The sequence below is a fragment of the Schistocerca nitens genome, chromosome 1, assembly GCF_023898315.1.
Source record: "Schistocerca nitens isolate TAMUIC-IGC-003100 chromosome 1, iqSchNite1.1, whole genome shotgun sequence".
In the NCBI taxonomy this organism is placed as follows: Eukaryota; Metazoa; Arthropoda; class Insecta; order Orthoptera; family Acrididae; genus Schistocerca; species Schistocerca nitens.
Window position 1 is genome coordinate 790,120,566 of NC_064614.1, and position 19,129 is coordinate 790,139,694.

At 41.3% G+C, this 19,129-nt stretch overlaps 1 protein-coding gene across 1 annotated transcript in view; it reads right to left on the bottom strand.

The window, feature by feature from the left end:
* LOC126262186 (neurofibromin) overlaps nucleotides 1-19,129 on the bottom strand; it is a 502,919-nt gene that overhangs the window by 264,674 nt on the left and 219,116 nt on the right. The window contains exons 30-31 of the mRNA XM_049958602.1: nucleotides 17,034-17,156; nucleotides 16,758-16,896 (exon numbers count right to left, since the gene is read on the bottom strand). Coding sequence (XP_049814559.1) covers nucleotides 16,758-16,896; nucleotides 17,034-17,156 — 262 coding nt within the window. The remainder of the gene's footprint in view (nucleotides 1-16,757; nucleotides 16,897-17,033; nucleotides 17,157-19,129) is intronic.

The following is a 19,129-nucleotide window of genomic DNA, read 5'->3' on the forward strand; positions in this document are numbered from 1 at the left end:
ATCCTCTCTACTTCGACCATCATCAGTTATTTTGCTCCCCAAATAGCAAAACTCCTTTACTACTTTAAGTGTCTCATTTCCTAATCTAATACCCTCAACATCACCCGACTTAATTCGACTACATTCCATTATCCTCGTTTTGCTTTTGTTGATGTTCATCTTATATCCTCCCTTCAAGACACCATCCATTCCATTCAACTGCTCTTCCAAGTCCTTTGCTGTCTCTGACAGAATTACAATGTCATCGGCGAACCTCAAAGTTTTTATTTCTTCTCCATGGATTTTAATACCTACTCCGAATTTTTCTTTTTTTTCCTTTACTGCTTGCTCAATATACAGATTGAATAACATCGGGGAGAGGCTACAACCCTGTCTTACTCCCTTCCCAACCGCTGCTTCCCTTTCATGTCCCTCGACTCTTATAACTGCCATCTGGTTTCTGTACAAATTGTAAATAGCCTTTCGCTCCCTGTATTTTACACCTGCCACCTTTAGAATTTGAAAGAGAGTATTCCAGTCAACATTGTCAAAAGCTTTCTCTAAGTCTACAAACGCTAGAAACGTAGGTTTGCCTTTTCTTAATCTTTCTTCTAAGATAAGGCTTAAGGTCAGTATTGCCTCACGTGTTCCAATATTTCTACGGAATCCAAACTGATCTTCCTCGAGGTCGGCTTCTACAAGTTTTTCCATTTGTCTGTAAAGAATTCGCGTTAGTATTTTGCAGCTGTGAATTATTAAACTCATAGTTCGATCATTTTCACATCTGTCAACAACTGCTTTCTTTGGGATTGGAATTATTATATTCTTCTTGAAGTCAGGGTATTTTGCCTGTTTCATACATCTTGCTCACCAGATGGTAGAGTTTTGTCAGGACTGGCTCTCCCAAGGCCGTCAGTAGTTCCAATGGAATGTTGTCTACTCCGGGGGCCTTGTTTCGACTCAGGTCTTTCAGTGCTCTGTCAAACTCTTCACGCAGTATCGTATCTCCCATTTCATCTACATCCTCTTCCATTTCCATAATATTGTCCTCAAGTACATTGCGCTTGTATAGACCCTCTATATACTCCTTCCACCTTTCTGCTTTTCCTTCTTTGCTTAGAACTGGGTTTCCATCTGAGCTCATGATGTTCATACAAGTGGTTCTCTTATCTCCAAAGGTCTCTTTAATTTTCCTGTAGGCAGTATCTATCTTACCCCTAGTGAGAAAAGCCTCTACATCCTTACATTTGTCCTCTAGCCATCCCTGCTTAGCCATTTTGCACTTCCTGTCGATCTCATTTTTTAGACGTTTGTATTCCTTTTTGCCTGCTTCATTTACTGCATTTTTATATTTTCTCCTTTCATCAATTAAATTCAATATTTCTTCTGTTACCCAAGGATTTCTACTATTTTTTACCTATTTGATCCTCTGCTGCCTTCACTACTTCATCCCTCAAAGCTACCCATTTCTCTTCTACTGTATTTCTTTCCCCCATTCCTGTCAATTGTTCCCTTATGCTCTCCCTGTAACTCTGTACAACCTCTGGTTCTTTCAGTTTATCCAGGTCCCATCTCTTTAAATTCCCACCTTTTTGCAGTTTCTTCAGTTTTAATCTACAGGTCATAACCAATAGATTGTGGTCAGAGTCCACATCTGCCCCTGGAAAGTCTTACAATTTAAAACCTTCTAATAATTTCCGGGTATGCAGCCGGATCCCGTCGACATTCTGCCACGAAGAAGAAATACGCCGGGAAAATTTCAGAAGTCACAATTTAAAACCTGGTTTCTAAATCTCTGTCTTACCATTATATAATCTATCTGATACCTTTTAGTATCTCCAGGGTTCTTCCATGTATACAACCTTCTATCATGATTCTTAAACCAAGTGTTAGCTATGATTAAGTTGTGCTCTGTGCAAAATTCTACCAGGCGGCTTCCTCTTTCATTTCTTAGCCCCAATCCATATTCACCTACTACGTTTCCTGCTCTCCCTTTTCCTACACTCGAATTCCAGTCACCCATGACTATTAAATTTTCGTCTCCCTTCACTATCTGAATAATTTCTTTTATTTCATCATACATTTCTTCAATTTCTTCGTCATCTGCAGAGCTAGTTGGCATATAAACTTGTACTACTGTAGTAGGTGTGGGCTTCGTATCTATCTTGGCCACAATAATGCGTTCACTATGCTGTTTGTAGTAGCTTACTCACATTCCTATTTTCCTATTCATTATTAAACCTACTCCTGCATTACCCCTATTTGACTTTGTGTTGATAACCCTGTAGTCACCTGACCAGAAGTCTTGTTCCTCCTGCCACCGAACTTCACTAATTCCCACTATATCTAACTTTAACCTATCCATTTCCCTTTTTAAATTTTCTAACCTACCTGCTCGATTAAGGGATCTGACATTCCACGCTCCGATCCGTAGAACGCCAGTTTTCTTTCTCCTGATAACGACATCCTCTTGAGTAGTCCCCGCCCGGAGATCCGAATGGGGGACTATTTTACCTCCGGAAAATATGTATGAAAGTATTTACGAAGCTGAAACCCTTGACTTGCATGGTTATTATTTCTTATGAAAGTCCAGGAAACAGTTCCTTTTCTTTTTCAATGCACAAATGAACACTACACTTCTGGCAAACAATTGATGGACTACCTTAGCAGTTTGGTATTTTGCATTACCTCTCTTCTCCAACACAACTGGCCAATGGCCAACATTATCCTGGCAAACAACCTGTTGAGGAATTGGTTTAGATGCATGTCCTACTTTTTTCTTCTTTGCATAGTCTGCATTCTATACTTCAAGGTCCTCCCCTCTTCCTTCCACTTACCTCTTTGTTTATTCTGCATAGGGCAACAGCTATGTCAGCTTTGAACTGACAAAGTGGCCTCTGCTTATTTTTGGGAATCCCAATGGAGTCACTGTCTCTTCTGTACAATAGCCATGCATTTACTACCACCATGTCAAGGAAGTGAAAAAACAACTGCAGGTAGTACTTCTTTGATCTGATGTTGATTCTGTGTAGTGCATAAACTTGTTGTAGAGGCAAATAATTGATGGACAGACAACATCAATTTTTGTTTTGTTATTTCTATCCCATCGTTTCACCTTATTTAGTGATTCTGCAGCATAAAATGTAAATGCAAGTACTACAGACCTGTTACCAAACCATTTGATAACACACACACATTGTCCGTCAATATCTGCTTCCTGTTCATCATATGCGCCTCTTGCCTTTTTTTTCAAATCTTTGTCAGTTGCCAACACACATCCAGGTAACCTGTTTGCTCTGACACTCCCCGAACAAAAGATCTCCATGCAAGCAAGCTCTGAAAGGAGTGGAATTGTTGTAAACCAATTGTCAAAGTACAACAAGTGGTTCCATTTTCGGGGAATGACTTTGCAAAGGCGTAAAACGACATTGGCATTAACCCCAAAATCTTGCATTCCTGGTAAAGGGTCATGTTTCCCACAATACACTTCAAAAGTGTACACAATTCCTTTCCAATCACTCAATATATATAATTTATACCCCGATTTGTGAGATTTCTTTGGCATGTACTGTTTGAAGTTAGACATTCCCTTGAATGGCACCATCTGCTCATCAACACATAGCATCCTATTAATATGTAGGTTATTGAATTTTTTGAGCAAACTATTTATTAATGGCCTAAGCTTGAAAAGTTTGTCTTTGTTTGCACCTACATTATCCATTTTGGTGTTGTTATTGAAATGCAGAATGGCCTTTATATCTTACCAACTGTCTCAACTCATCATATCTGACACAAAAGGAACACTAAATGAAGTATACCAATATAATCAAGTATGTAGTACACTAACAAGTGACACATACAATGCCGTTCCTATATATTGCTCCAGTACACTGACAGTCAGCTGGAGAGGTTTAGCTGGATTCTTCTGAACAGAATACAGACTTGTCTGTTCAGTAATATGTTTGAGACGTCGAGTGTCAAAGAAGTGTTTGAAATATTCAACAGGTTCCTGGATTGAAGTAGACTCATGGATTGAACCTAGCCACTGTGGTATGTCATGAGCACTGTTGCCGTTACTAATATTTCTCCAAGCTGGTTTTCGACTAGTGGTTTCACATAATGCTGAAGCAGCTGAAGTATTCTCTACATCAGGAACAACACTGACATCCTCTTGACTATTTGGTTCTGAAAGAGTCAAAACGTATACTTTTTAGTGTCTTTTTAAAATCACTAAGGCAGAAACAGTATTACATAATGCTGCAGTACAGCCCAGAGATAAAAGCAACATACCTTACCATCTATAGAACTGCTGATTGTTGTTTCCCTACTTGTTGACACGCATTCCTCATCTGGAGCAACAGCATGCCTGTTCTTTCCATAAAATGCTGTAGGTTTCATGATCTAAGCTAAGAACAGTTTTGTTCTGTATGCCTAAGTTGTCAAATTTTTAATGTTTATGCTCACAAACTGTAAGAGCTATTTCTACAATAACCATTTTTCATCCATAAGTACATCAATATTATATACATCCAACAATATTTATGTAAAGTTGATAACTTACATTATTCAAGATCAGTAATACTAAATAACAATAGCTGAAACACATGTGGCCACGCTACACAGAACTCACTAGAGACAACGGTTCAAGTAGTTGACGAAATTGCCACAGTGCGGTGCCACTTCCTATACCTGTTGTCTGAAGCGCCAAGCGCCATGCATCTGCTACACTCAGCAACTGCGTGAAAATACTTCTCGTCAAGCACATACGGCAATGTGCTGTAAGCGTTATAAATTTGTCGCAATTGTCCACAGAGGGTTGAGGCCGATCATCAACTTCAGAACTACTCCATCATACCACTTAGCCCAACATACACACACATTACTAAAGAACATATGCACGTTTGAAAGCAACATAAACCTAGAGAACTCAATGCAGGGAATAGAGAGAACCAAGAACATAGACATACCAGACACAACAAGACTCATACCATTGGATGTCACATCAGAGCACACTTGTATTCCAATTAATGAAACAATCAACATCACCATACAAAGACTGAAACAACAAGGAAACACACCAGTCTCACACATTAATGGAATAGCAACCATACTCAAGACATAGTAGCACAAAATTACTTTACGTTCAACAAAGAACTTTATTCCCAACGTGAAGGGCTGCCAATGGGATCGCCAATTAGTATCGTACTAGCCAACATATTCATGAACAACCTAGAGAACTGGATCTTCACACACGTAATAAGACAAAAAAATAAAAAGTCATATACTGGTACCATTACGTCGATGACATAATATGCCTAACTGATAAACCACATGTACATTCACAACAGCTACACAAGGAAATAAACAACTAACACACAAAAATTCACTTCACATTAGATACAGGAACAGAGAACACACTAAATTTCCTGGACCTCACCATATGAAAAATGAACTACACCCACAATATTCAGGATACCGACAACCACGGGCACCACCATTCACAATCACTCGAACCACCCGGTGGCATACAAGCAAGCAAGATTCAGATTCATGTTCAAAAGACTGAGCACAAGACCAGTAGGCAAACTGAATTACAGACAGGAACTAAACACAATAAAACAGATAGCACAGGAAAATGGTTATAAGCCCCACATGGTGGAGACTGTTATAACATCAAGTTGAACACATATATTTCAAAACGATGATGATGATGATGACGATGATGATGATGATTAGTGTTTTAGGGCGCACAACAACGAGGTTATCAGCGCCCGATTTCAAAACGACACAACACAACACATCTAAGTCACTGAGCAAGTTGACAAAGAAATACATGTGAACACGGTAACATTCAAATGAGCACTGTGTCCAAGTCTAGTGGCCGCTGGCTGGCTGGCCGCTTAGGTGGCGCAGCTGCTGCACGGCTGGCAGAAAGCGCCGCATGGAGAGGACGCGTGTAATTGCGCGGCGGCACTTTGAATGATCGGCGAGTCACAACACTTTTCCCCCCTTTTAAATTTTTGCACTGGTCTTGATGGAGGTGGCCTGTAGCTTGCTAACGTCCATATGTGTTGTTTGACTGGCCGTAAAGTCTCGAGGAGGAGGCTTCTCATATGGACGGAAGTGTCCCCGATGATAACGGGTCGAGATGATAGGAGACGTAGGGGTCGAATCTGCTGGGGCCCCGTGCACCAATCTACCTGTTGCGGCAGGGCGGGTTGATATAACAGGAGACATGGGCGATGTGTCTGCGTCCATAGGAAAGGGAGGCGAGTAGAGTTGCTCCGGTTCCTGCATGGGCACATCTCCTGGTGGCGTCCATTCTTGTACTGGCACCAAGATGACGGTGAGAAGGCTACGTTGTGAGTAATGAGAGATGCCAAGACCCCGAGCGTCGGGTAGAGCCGAAGGTGGTGTAGCAGCATTTGGAACAGGCATTGCCAGCACACGAGGCCAAAGCTGGTCCGAATGACGCACTGCAACACCCGTGTCCGTCTGGATTTCATACAGGCGTCGGCCATGGTATCGTAAGATGCGGCCCGGACTCCATTTTGGCCACCTGCCATATCCACATACCCATACAAGGTCGTCAGTGGTGAACCGGCCAACCGAAGGCAAATGTGGCCGTGAGGTGGAAGGCCACAGAAGATGAAGTAGCTTTCGGGGCTGTCGGCCATGTAAGAGCTCAGCCAGGCTGTGGTCGCCCATGGGGGTGAAACGGTAAGAAGCCAGAAATTGGAGAAGCGCATCATCAGCAGCAGAAGAAGAAGTCAGGAGTTTCCTCATCTGAGCCTTAACTGTGCGGACCAGACATTCAGCCTCACCGTCTGATTGTGGATGGAACGGAGGGGCCGTGACATGCTATGATGCCGTGATGAGCACAAAAATCAAAAAATTCGGAAGAGGCAAATTGCAGACCATTATGAGTAACAAGAGTAGAGGGAAGGCCTTCCAAAGAAAAAATGCGGACAAGAGCATTTATGATTGCCACAGTGGTAGGCGACGTGCAACGGACAATGAAAGGAAAGTTAAGAGTAGGCGTCAATTATGAGTAGCCAATAAGTACCTAAAAAAGGACCCGCGAAGTCAGCATGAATGCGCTCCCAGTGCTTCTCAGGCCTTGGCCACGGTGACAAAGATCACTTCGGGGTGGCGGCCTGTGACGAACAAGGGCCGAGGCAGCGACCATGTGTGCGATTTCAGAGTTGATGCCAGGCCAGTACACATGATGGTGCGCTAGAGATTTTGTGCGAGAGACACACCAGTGCCCTTGGTGAAGGAGGTGCAAGACCGAAGCACACAAAGACACAGGTACCAAAACACGTGGCGAAGCACTCTCGTTGGAAAGGAGGATAACACCATCCCTAGCCGTGAGGCGGTAACACAAAGCGTAGTACTTCCGCAACGGATTAGAAGTCTTAGTGGATGGACGATCTGGCCAAAACTTCTGAATACAGCGCAAAACCCGAGAGAGGGTAGGGTCAGAACCTGTAGCAGCCGCCAGCCGGTCCTCGGAGATGGGGAAACCGTCCACAACCCGGTGCTCGGCAACATCCAGGTGGAAACATACAAGTTCGTCCCTATCGAATGCCAGATCAGGACCCATGGGAAGGCGAAACAGTGCATCAGCATTCGCATGTTGAGCCGTCGGCCGGAAAAGAATCTCATAATTGAAACAAGACAACTAAAGAGCCCAACGCTGGAGGCGGTGTGAAGCCTTGTCGGGAAGTGACGTTGATGGATGAAACAAGGAAACAAGTGGTTTGTGATCCGTAACAAGATGAAATTTGGATCCATAGAGAAAAACACAAAACTTATGAAGAGCATAAATAATGGCCAAAGCTTCTTTTTCAATTTGAGAATACTTTTGTTGGGCATCCGTGAGCATTTTGCAGGCATAAGCAACAGGTTGTTCCGAACCGTCAGAAAAACGGTGCGCACGGACTGCACCAACGCCGTATTGAGAGGCGTCTGTGCCAAGAACAAGATGTTGGCCAGGTCATCAAGTAGCCAGGCACGGGGCCTGTTTCAGCATAGTCTTCAGTTTCTGGAAAGCCACATCGCATGACGCGGACCCGTGAAGAGGCACGTTTTTATGCAACAGGCGTGCAACGACTGAGCCACCAAAGCAGCAGACGGTAAAAACTTGTGATAGTATGCTATTTTCCCCAAGAAGGCCTGCAGTTGCTTAACAGATGTAGGGCGAGGAAGGGCATTGATCGCAGTGACAGTTTGCTGAAGCGGACGAATACCATCCCAAGAGAGTTGAAACCCCAAATACGTGATAGATGCCTGAAAAAATTGTGATTTCTGAAGATTACACTTAAGACCGGCAGTCTGTAAGACATGAAAAAGTGTACGGAGGTTCTGAAGATGTTCTTCTGTGATGGAGCCAGTGACAACAATGTCGTCCATGTAATTTATACACCCAGGGACAGGGAGCAACAATTGTTCCAAGAATCGCTGAAAGAGAGCAGGGGCACACTAGCAACCCCGAATGGCAAGCGTTGGTATTGATAGAGGCCGAAAGGCGTGTTAAGGACCAGAAACTGCTGGGAAGCAGCGTCGGGAGGATGTTGATGATAAGCTTCTGACAGGTCAATTTTTGAAAAATACTGGCCACCCGCAAGGTTAGTGAACAATTCTTTAGGTCGGGGCATAGGGTAAGTGTCGATGAGGCATTGTGCATTTACAGTGGCTTTAAAATCGCCACAGAGACAAATATCACCATTGGGCTTAGCAACAACAACGACAGGCGAGGACCACTCACTGGAAGTGACAGGAAGCAAGACCCCTGAAATAGTGAGACAATCCAGCTCCCATTTTACCTGATCACGAAGGGCTACAGGAATGGGCTGAGCCCGAAAAAACGTAGGCCGAGCAGTGGGTTTGAGAGTGAGATGAGCTTCAAAGTCGTTTGCACGGCATAACCCAGGAGAAAAAAGGGACGAAAATGTCGTCGACAAGGAATCCAATTGAGCATAAGGAATAGCATCAGAGACGATATAGACAGAGTCATCTATAGGCAACACAAAAATGCGAAAAGCATCGAAACCAAAGAGATTTTCTGCGTTACTCTGGTCGACCACAAATATGGGAACAGTGCGAACGACGGATTTGTAACATACCTCAGCATTAAATTGTCCCAAGAGAGAAATCTTCTGTTTATTGTACGTCCGTAATTGCCGAGTGACAGGTGATAGGAGTGGAGAACCCAACTGAAGATACGTCTGAGAATTAATGACAGTGGCAGCAGAACCAGTATCCACCTGCATGCGAACATTCCGACCAAGGAACTGGACTGTGAGGAATTACTTCCCTGAAAGGGAAGAAGTGCAATTGACAGACAACACTGAAGCAGAATCAGCGTCATGGTCATGAACACCATGTATGCAGTCGGAGTTGCAAACAGAAGACACATGACCCTTCTTTTCGTAATTGTGACACACGGCTCAACATTGGCGACAATCCTCGCGTGAATGTTTCGTAAAACACTGTGGACATGAAGGAAGGTGTCGGGGGTTTTGCTGCAGTTTCTGAGAGGGTTGTTTACGGTTAGGCCGAGGCTGCACGTGGTAGCGTACTGCAGCCACATCGGCCGGCGGGGACACGCCACACGCGTCGTCAACAGCGCACAGAGGTTGTATGTTCCCGACGTTACCCCACACCTCTATTTGCGCTCCAGCGGCGCGAGAAATTTCAAAAGACTGAGTGATGGAGAGGACTTCATCTAGAGTCGGACTTGCCAACTGAAGGGCACGTTGCCTCACTTCTTTGTCGGGCGCTGACCAGATAATAGCATCCCGTACCATGGAATCTGCGTAGGATTCTTTGTGTACGTCAGTAACAAATTGACACTTTCGACTGAGGCCGTGAAGTTCAGCAGCCCAAGTGCAACAGGATTGATTCGGTTGTTTTTGACAATGATAAAAGGTAACACGAGAGGCTACCACATGCGTTTGCTTATGAAAATATACTGACTAAGTGAGCACATTTCAGCAAAGGACAAAGATGCAGGATCTTTCAAAGGAGCCAATTCCGACAACAATCGATACATTTGAGGTGAAATCCATGAAAGGAACAGAGACTTACATGTTTGTTCATCCGTGACATGAAATGCCAAGAAGTGCTGTCGAAGACGTTTTTCGTAATCACACCAGTATCATCTTAAGGAGGAAAAGGAGGTATAGACAACGATGAGAAATGGCCCACATTGGATGCCGCGACGAAATCGCGAATCACCGATGTGAGAAGCGTTTGCTGTTCAATGAGACCTTGCAGTAGTTGGTCTAAAGCAGCCATGGAAACCTGTGAGTCAACGATGAAAAGGAAAAATCCACTACCTCATCGCCAATTGTTATAACGTCAAGTTGAACACATATATTTCAAAACGACACAACACATGTAAGTCACTGAGCAAGCTGACAAAGCAAGACATGTGAACACGGTAACATTCAAATGAGCACTGAGTCCAAGTCTAGTGGCCGCTGGCTGGCTGGCCGCTTAGGTGGCGCGGCTGCTGCATGGCTGGCAGACAGTGCCGCACAGAGAAGACGCACGTAATTGCGCAGCGGCAATTTGAATGATCGGTGAGTCACAACAGAGACATTAAACAAAAAAGTTTGTACACAGACACGGAACAAAAGTACAGCACATACACACAAAACCTAACACAACAGAGAATAACACAACATACAAACAATGACCAAATGCAAGACACAACAGTACACACACGAAACCAAATGGCACATAGTCACCTACAATAACAAAATTGTCTACAGAATAGGCAACATATTGAAGAAACTGGGATTTCAAATAGGATACAGGACAGACAACACAAAACAAAAAACTCAGAAAATAGGAGACACCCACAGATAAATTCAAGAGAAAAGGAATACATGAACTCTCATGCAACACTTGTCAGTACACATAGGACAAACAGGCAGGAACTTTAAAACAAGATATTCAGAACACCTCAGAGCCCTAAAAAGTAACAGCAACCATAGCTCATTTGCTCACTGCCTAATAGCCCAAAAGCTCCACCCAATTACAATAGAAACAGATTTAAAAGTACTGAAATCCACCCACAGCCTATACCACAAACTGACAGAATGAGATAACATCCATGTACAGGAGACAACAGCAGAAGGCAAACAGGTTTTAAATGAATACACTATATTCTGTAAAGGCACATTATTTAATGCATTACAAGAACTTTACAGAAAAGGCAGCACAAACAGCTAAACGAGGTTACACACACACACACACACACACACACACACACACACAGAGAGAGAGAGAGAGAGAGAGAGAGAGAGAGGGGGGGGGGGGGGGGGGAGAGAGATATAGAAAAAGTAAACAAAATTCAAATTTGGCGTCAAACTCTCTTGGGAGCAAATGACACCAACATAGTGCTCACCACATTTTGTGAAGTAAAAAGGAGTTTATAAAGAAATAAATTACATTAATATGTGTGTGCAATGTCCTCAAAATCCAAAACAAGAAAGATCAGTTACTACAAAGTGTGAGTAGTAACAAATATATATGCAAAACATTTTGACATACCAAAAATCACGTTTTCAAAAATCAAAGGATGTGTTACATTGCTGATGAAATTTACATTTACATCACTTGGCTGACAAGCTGTCAGAGCAGGACACTATAGAGTTGGTTCTGTAAACCCACATTATGTAAAATCACCGTAAGAAGCAAATACAAACAAAAGCTTTCTATAGGCCTCACTTTGTTAAATCAATTACAACCTAAAATATTTTCACTTTTTACAGTTTTTCAATAAACAAAAAAACCCACTGATGATGGCACAGAGGTGCTGAAACATGTTTGGGTAAAAAGAAAAAGCAGTGTGTTTGCAAAAAGCGGAACCCATATCCTATAATCTACAGGATAGGAACACATTTTTTATGGTGACATGCTTCCTGCAACTGGCCAATCTCAAAAGGCTACATGGTCACCCTGCGTAACTAGGTGTATGTGTTTTCTTTTGAGAAGTCTCTGTTTGAAAAATGCCCACGAGGGCAGATAAAACATAAAATTAAGCCGATGACTATTAAATATTGTAGCTGCATATTTAAATAAGATGTGCAAATATTTATATTATAATAATGAAGTTTGTCTCTCTTATCAGCCAGTATGGTGGCTAACAGTCAAAATTATGATAGACTTCAAGAAGAATATAATAATTCCAATCCCAAAGAAAGCAGGTGTTGACAGATGTGAAAATTACTAGACAATCAGTTTAATAAGCCACAGCTGCAAAATACTAACACGAATTCTTTACAGACGAATGGAAAAACTAGTAGAAGCCGGCCTCGGGGAAGATCAGTTTGGATTCCGTAGAAATACTGGAACACGTGAGGCAATACTGACCTTAAGCCTTATCTTAGAAGAAAGATTAAGAAAAGGCAAACCTACGTTTCTAGCATTTCTAGACTTAGAGAAAGCTTTTGACAATGTTGACTGGAATACTCGCTTTCAAATTCTGAAGGTGACATGGGTCAAATGCAGGGAGTGAAAGGCTATTTACAATTTGTACAGAATCTAAATGGCAGTTGTTGGAGTGAAGGGGCATGAAAGGGAAGCAGTGGCTGAGAAGGGAGCGATACATGGTTGTAGCTTATCTCTGATGTTACTCAGTCTATGTATTGAGCAAGCAGTAAAGGAAACAAAAGAAAAATTTGGAGAAGAATTGACATCTGTGGAGAAAAATAAAAACTTTGAGGTTTGCTGATGACATTGTAATTCTGTCAGACATGGGAAAAGGATCTGGAAGAGCAGCTGAACGGAATGGACAGTGTCTTGAAAGAAGGATATAAGATGAACATCAACAAAAGCAAAATGAAGATAGTGAAATGTGGCCGAATTAAATCAGATGATGCTGAGGTAATCAGATTAGGAAATGAAACATTTAAAGTAGTAGATGAGTTTTGCTATTTGGGGAGCAAAATAACTGATGGTCAAAGTAGAAAGCATATAAAATGAAGACTGTCAATGGCAAGGAATGCATTTCTGAAGAAGAGAAATTTGTTAACATAATTTAAGCTCTTAAAGTATTTGTATGGAGACAGCAAAGGACCTGGAAGTGCAGTTGAACGGAATGGGCACTGTCTTGAAAGGAGGATATAAAATGAACATCAAGATAAGCAAAACAAGGATAATGGAATGTAGTCGAATTAAGTCGGGTGAAGCTGAGGGAATTACATTAGGAAATGAGACACTTAAAGTAGTAAAGGAGTTTTGCTATTTGAGGAGCAAAATAACTGGTTGAAGTAGAGAGGGTATAAAATGTAGACTGGCAATGGCAAGGAAAGCATTCCTGAAGAAGAGAAATTTTTTAACATCAAGTATAGATTTAAGTGTCAGGAAGTTGTTACTGAAAGTATTTGTATGGAGTGTGGCCATGTATGGAAGTGAAACATGGACGATAAATACTTTAGATAAGAAGAAAACAGAAGCTTTCGAAATATGGTGATACAGAAGAATGCTGGAGATTAGATGGGTAGATCACATAACTAATGAGGAGGTACTGAATAGTATTGGGGAGAAGAGAAATTTGTGGCACAACGTGACTAGAAGAAGGGATTGTTGGTAGAACACATTCTGAGGTATCAAGGGATCATCAATTTAGTATTGGAAGGAAATGTGGAGGGTAAAAATTGTAGAGGGAGACCAAGGCATGAATACACAAACAGATTCAGGAGGATGTAGGTTGCAGTAGTTACTCGGAGATGAAGAGGCTTGTGCAGGGCAGAGTAGCATGGAGGGCTGCATCAAACCAGTCTCTGAACTGAAGACCACAACAACAACATGACGCAATGATGGTTTGGTTCTCCCTTCTTTGACCGCTGATCAGAAGGGATTTTATAATCATTATCCAAATCATCAGCTAATGCTAGCAACAGATGAATGTGAGGGTCATGCAACACATCTCTGCTTGAAGTAGCGTTTTCCAGACGCAACCCAGCAAATGTACTTACATGAATTGATAGGCACACAGCATATGAAATTACTCCTGGACACAGGTGCTTCTGTGCCCTTGTTGAATCAGTCTAATTAATTAAGATTATGGTCACCATGTTTGCTAGCTGCTGAGACAAATTTTTGGACCTACCGGTATCATAATGCATCCTTGATAGGAACATTTCTAATTTCACTTATGACCAATTCATTCATCGAGTAAATTTTTTTGTGGTAACTGATGCCAAAATGGACATCATTTCTGAAATAGACTCTTTCCACACTTTTGGATTTATGATTCCTGAAACAGTAATAGGACAAAAATGCAACCAATTCAAATGTTCTTTCAGATAACAGAGTCTGGCGTATTTGGGATTCAATCTCTCAGCCAATGGACTCAAACATATGGAAGATTATGTTACGGCCACTGCCAGTGGAAATGATGCCCAACACTGCACTTATCAACCATTGTGGTTTCCTAGCAACTTACAGGCCACCCTGACTGTAGGCCATGACACGGTGGCACAGCTCCATCGCCACCCTCACTGCAGCACTCTAAGACTAGTTGCATCAGCCACAAGTGCATGCCATTATTAAGGCCTTCTTTGATGCAGGTGGGTGCGCCACTTATGGCCCATGAGTCCAGGTACCACCAAACCTGGTTTCGCCTTTGTTCTCCATCTACCAAAGGTCCATGTTGTTTACTGTGACCTAAGACTGTGGATTCCTGCAGTGTCACAGAAATCAACTTTGCCTCAGCAGCTGCCTGTTTCTCTGCCCCCAGCAGGCCCTCCACTCCAGGGGCGACTCATGCAACATCCATGGAGCCCCATCTTGCTCCATCCTTCTGCAGCAGCACTCATGTTCACTGATCCACAATCTCTCCCAGTGGCACCATCACTGAACCATGCACTATGTACAGTTTCTCCTCAGGTGATTGCTACTGTAGGGGAGGGGAGTGATGTAGTGGTGCCACCTGATCACTGTTAAACACTATGGTACAACCATCAAGATGGCATTTATCAACAAGAGCACCTTTTGGTGAGACCATCCCAGAATCAGATGAATAAGCCAGCCTTGGGCTGGCTTGAGTCACAGTTATGATGCAGTCTGGGGAGTGTGTGTGAAGTGTGACATTGGTTTGGCTACAGTGTTATATTGTGGATTCCATTTTTAATATGGGGAAATCTAAATTGGCTTGGTCTGAACTTTGCTTCAGAATACAAACTTAAGACAGCTACACGGTCTCTGAGAAGCATTCTGCATTTATCTCTAATTGTAATGAAGGGCAAGTCCCCACTACTTTCACATGTAATTCACCTTTTACTAAAACCACACCCACTAAACAGACTATTGTGTCCATTGTGGCCAGCATGATAACACATGGGAATGCCTTTTGCTCATCTGACCTGCCATTAAATCCATACTTTTATGTTACATTGCACTCTAACTCTAACTGCACTTTGTATTTTACTGATGCTCATCTAAGTTTACCTGGTTGTATGCCTAGTAATATGAAAGCTGCATTACACTATGATATAAACTTCAATACCTCCATTCAGGACTGTCACTTGTGCCGTGACATCTCTAATATGTTTCAGTACTGTTTGTGTGTGATTCTACCCTGCAAATAATTAGCATGTTGCATGTTTACAACAATGTAGAGAGAATTTTTTCGGATATATTATTAGGGACCTAAAAATGTAGCTTTCATTTTTGGTGTCCCCCCCCCCCCCCCCCCCGCCCCTCCCCTATGAGTAGGTGTAAAAATTGAAAAGGTCAGCACACTATGTGCCAGAAGACGAAGTATGAATGTTTTCAAACAAATTTTTTTTTAAAATAAGTGACAGCAGCTTTTTGAATGGAATGTTAGTTTAACTGTTGCAAAATCTTAAATAGTTCTTTTCTGGAAATGATCTTTGCTTGTTTTCTTCTTTTGCATTTATTTAAGAATTCAATAACGGATTGTTTCTGTTGAGAAATAGCAGCATTTTTCCATTAGTGAACGGAGTGCTTCACTGATTAAAGATTTTTTTGACATTATTTTATTACAAAGTATGCAGTATACTAATTTCACCCTTTTGTGGGCATTCATGACTGTGCAACCCATACCTGACCCAATACGGACAAAATTAAGAAGACAGTCAGGGAAGCCAGCCTACACCCATGTACTGCAATTCATCGATAGCAGAAAGGGCACGTGGCCCTAGGGATTGCCGATCCCTTCTGGTGTTGTGAAGATTGTAATCAAACTCTGTGATGGACCAGGATACAACACTAAGTATTCAGTAATGGTACTGTGCAATTTCTTGCTGAGTTTGGTAGTGTCATAAATGAGGTGGGTCACGTCAACATCTACTGGTATTTGATGCAACCGCAGTACAAAATACCTACTACATGAAACTGACACGTTCAAGTGCCAGCGCATTAGGGGAAGACTTTCAGTGTGGTCACAATACACTGAGGGATTTTGTTTCACAGTTACTGTAAGTGTAGAGTTCACACCCTATAAACTGGCAGACGGCCATGAGCATAAACAAACAAGAAGCACAACGGGGGAGAAACTGAAATTTAGATAGCAGACAAAACTAAGCATTACTTTGTTCTGAGACACTACGTTGCATGAGTGAGTATTATGTTGCAATATGCAGCATGAAAATTGAATTAGAAACATAAAGAGGAGCCACGTGGTCTGAACAACTATAGATTTACCAACAACATTTTCACCTTAAATGATTAGATTACAGCTAAAAATATGTGTATAAGTTTACACACAATTTGTTTGTAAACTGTTTAGGTCATACCTTCAATGGAGCTAGAATACGGTCATGGAATTTAGTGTATTCTCTAACCCAACTATTGCAGTTATAAACATATGCAGCGTGAACATTTTCATATGCTACTTCTGGCAGAACATAAAACCATTTTTGCAGAAATTCTGTCCTGCAAAAGCAGAGAGAACATTAGTGAACTGAATTGCTCGGCATTCTGATAGTATATATAATTCTTTTACATGATCATTGACATTGATTGACAGAAATATTAATGGAGTTATAGGCAATTAACATTGATTAACCTACCTAAATCTGTTGTCAGAGCAGGTATGAGTAAAATCAACCACTAATTCAAATGGAGAGTGGCAGAAAGGCTTCAGTGTTAATATAACATGGTAAATAAGAAGATCTCCATTTGTTTCACCAATCCTGTAATAGTAACAATAATATACTAGTGTAGTCAAAACTGAAACCTATAACTGACTTCAAGCAAAATCTTGTAAAAGAGCATCATCATCAAGAAAGGTAAATTAGGTTGGCGTAAAAAGAGCTGACAATAGTCACACTTACATATTTGAATTGATGAAATGATATAAATGACAATGCTGATACAATAAATATTCAACAACTTCATCACAGCAATCACTTTATAATGGGTCACCCTCCTCTAACATTACTAATAGAAATCACCAATACCACGTATACTCTCGATTCTTGTACAGGTGAACATTCTCGACTGTTTAACTGAATGAACTTCATCATATGATTTTATTTACAATCTATTATATTTCAGGCTAAAATGTATAAAATGAAATTAATGTGTTACAGTCAATATGTACTAAGAGCTAAAACCACTCTTCCTTTAAAAATATTTGAAATTACAAAATTTCTAGCATACTTAAAACTCATATTGTTACTTGCACAATCTAACACTAATTACCACATTTATTTCTGGATTTATTTATACAATAATGATATAATTTGGTAAAGATTCTTCTACAGTCAAGAAAGTTTGTAAACTATTTTGCTTTGTAAACTCTTTGGAAATTGTGAGTACAGCAGAATGTAAGTAGTGGTGGGCATGCCTCAGATGGAAGTAGACGTTTTTCTAAACTTGTCAATAACAATGTAATTTTTGATGTGGTAGAAGTGAAAGTTGTAAAGTTGGTGTGGTATAAAAGTATGGGATAAAATAAAAAGATATTCATAGCACCACGCAAATCCTTCAGGAACCCGGATGTTATAAAATTACTGCCTCAAGAATGTACCCCTAGACACGACAATAATTAGAGCCAACAACAACAAGATAATGAATATATGTAAAAAGTTCTTCTTTTGTATATCTTATGCCTCTCAAAGCTTTCGAATGTTTTGCAAATAACGGGGAAATATAATGGCGATGTGTGGGAGGGTAAGATTACAAGTACAGACATCAGCCGTGATCTGTTGATCGATAACAAAATTTGTCTGTTGCAGAAGAAGAAAGAAAAGTGATGTGTGTCATTTCTAGCTTTTATATATATGGAAACTCCAGTCAATCGAAGAAAGAAGACCTGGGGACTGCCCTACAAAGTCGGATCAACAGTGATGTAATAACATCAACAATGGCGGACCACATGAACTGAAAGCGGACTTGATAACTATGATGAAGGACATCAGAAAATATAAGTACAAACTATTGATATCAATATAATAGAGGGAAACATTCCACGTGGGAAAAATATATGTAAAAACAAAGATGATGTGACTTACCGAACGAAAGCGCTGGCAGGTCGATAGACACACAAACAAACACAAACACACACACAAAATTCAAGCTTTCGCAACAAACTGTTGCCTCATCAGGAAAGAGGGGAAGGAGAGGGAAAGACGAAAGGATGTGGGTTTTAAGGGAGAGGGTAAGGAGTCATTCCAATCCCGGGAGCGGAAAGACTTACCTTAGGGGGGAAAAAGGACAGGTATACACTCGCACACACGCACATATCCATCCACACATATACAGACACAAGCAGACATGTGTGTGTTTGTGTTTGTTTGTGTGTCTATCGACCTGCCAGCGCTTTCGTTCGGTAAGTCACATCATCTTTGTTTTTACATATAAGTACAAACTATTTGTGAAATTAATATTTCTGGTGGACTAGTGTGATTGCTAGGAAAAAGAATAGAGACAAGAGTAATGATGTAGATGTGAAGGCTGTAGGACCCAGCCAAGACATGTTTAAACCAAGTGAAAGTGTAGTCAGCACAAAAACAGTGAAAACCAATATTTTGCAGTTGATTTTATTAAAATTAGAGGAAATGAAGAACGATGACCGCAAATTTGGTGCAGCTAATGATCAGTTAACAGAAATAAAAACAGATAACAATAGCAAATTTGGTGCAGTCAATGATCAGTTAACTGA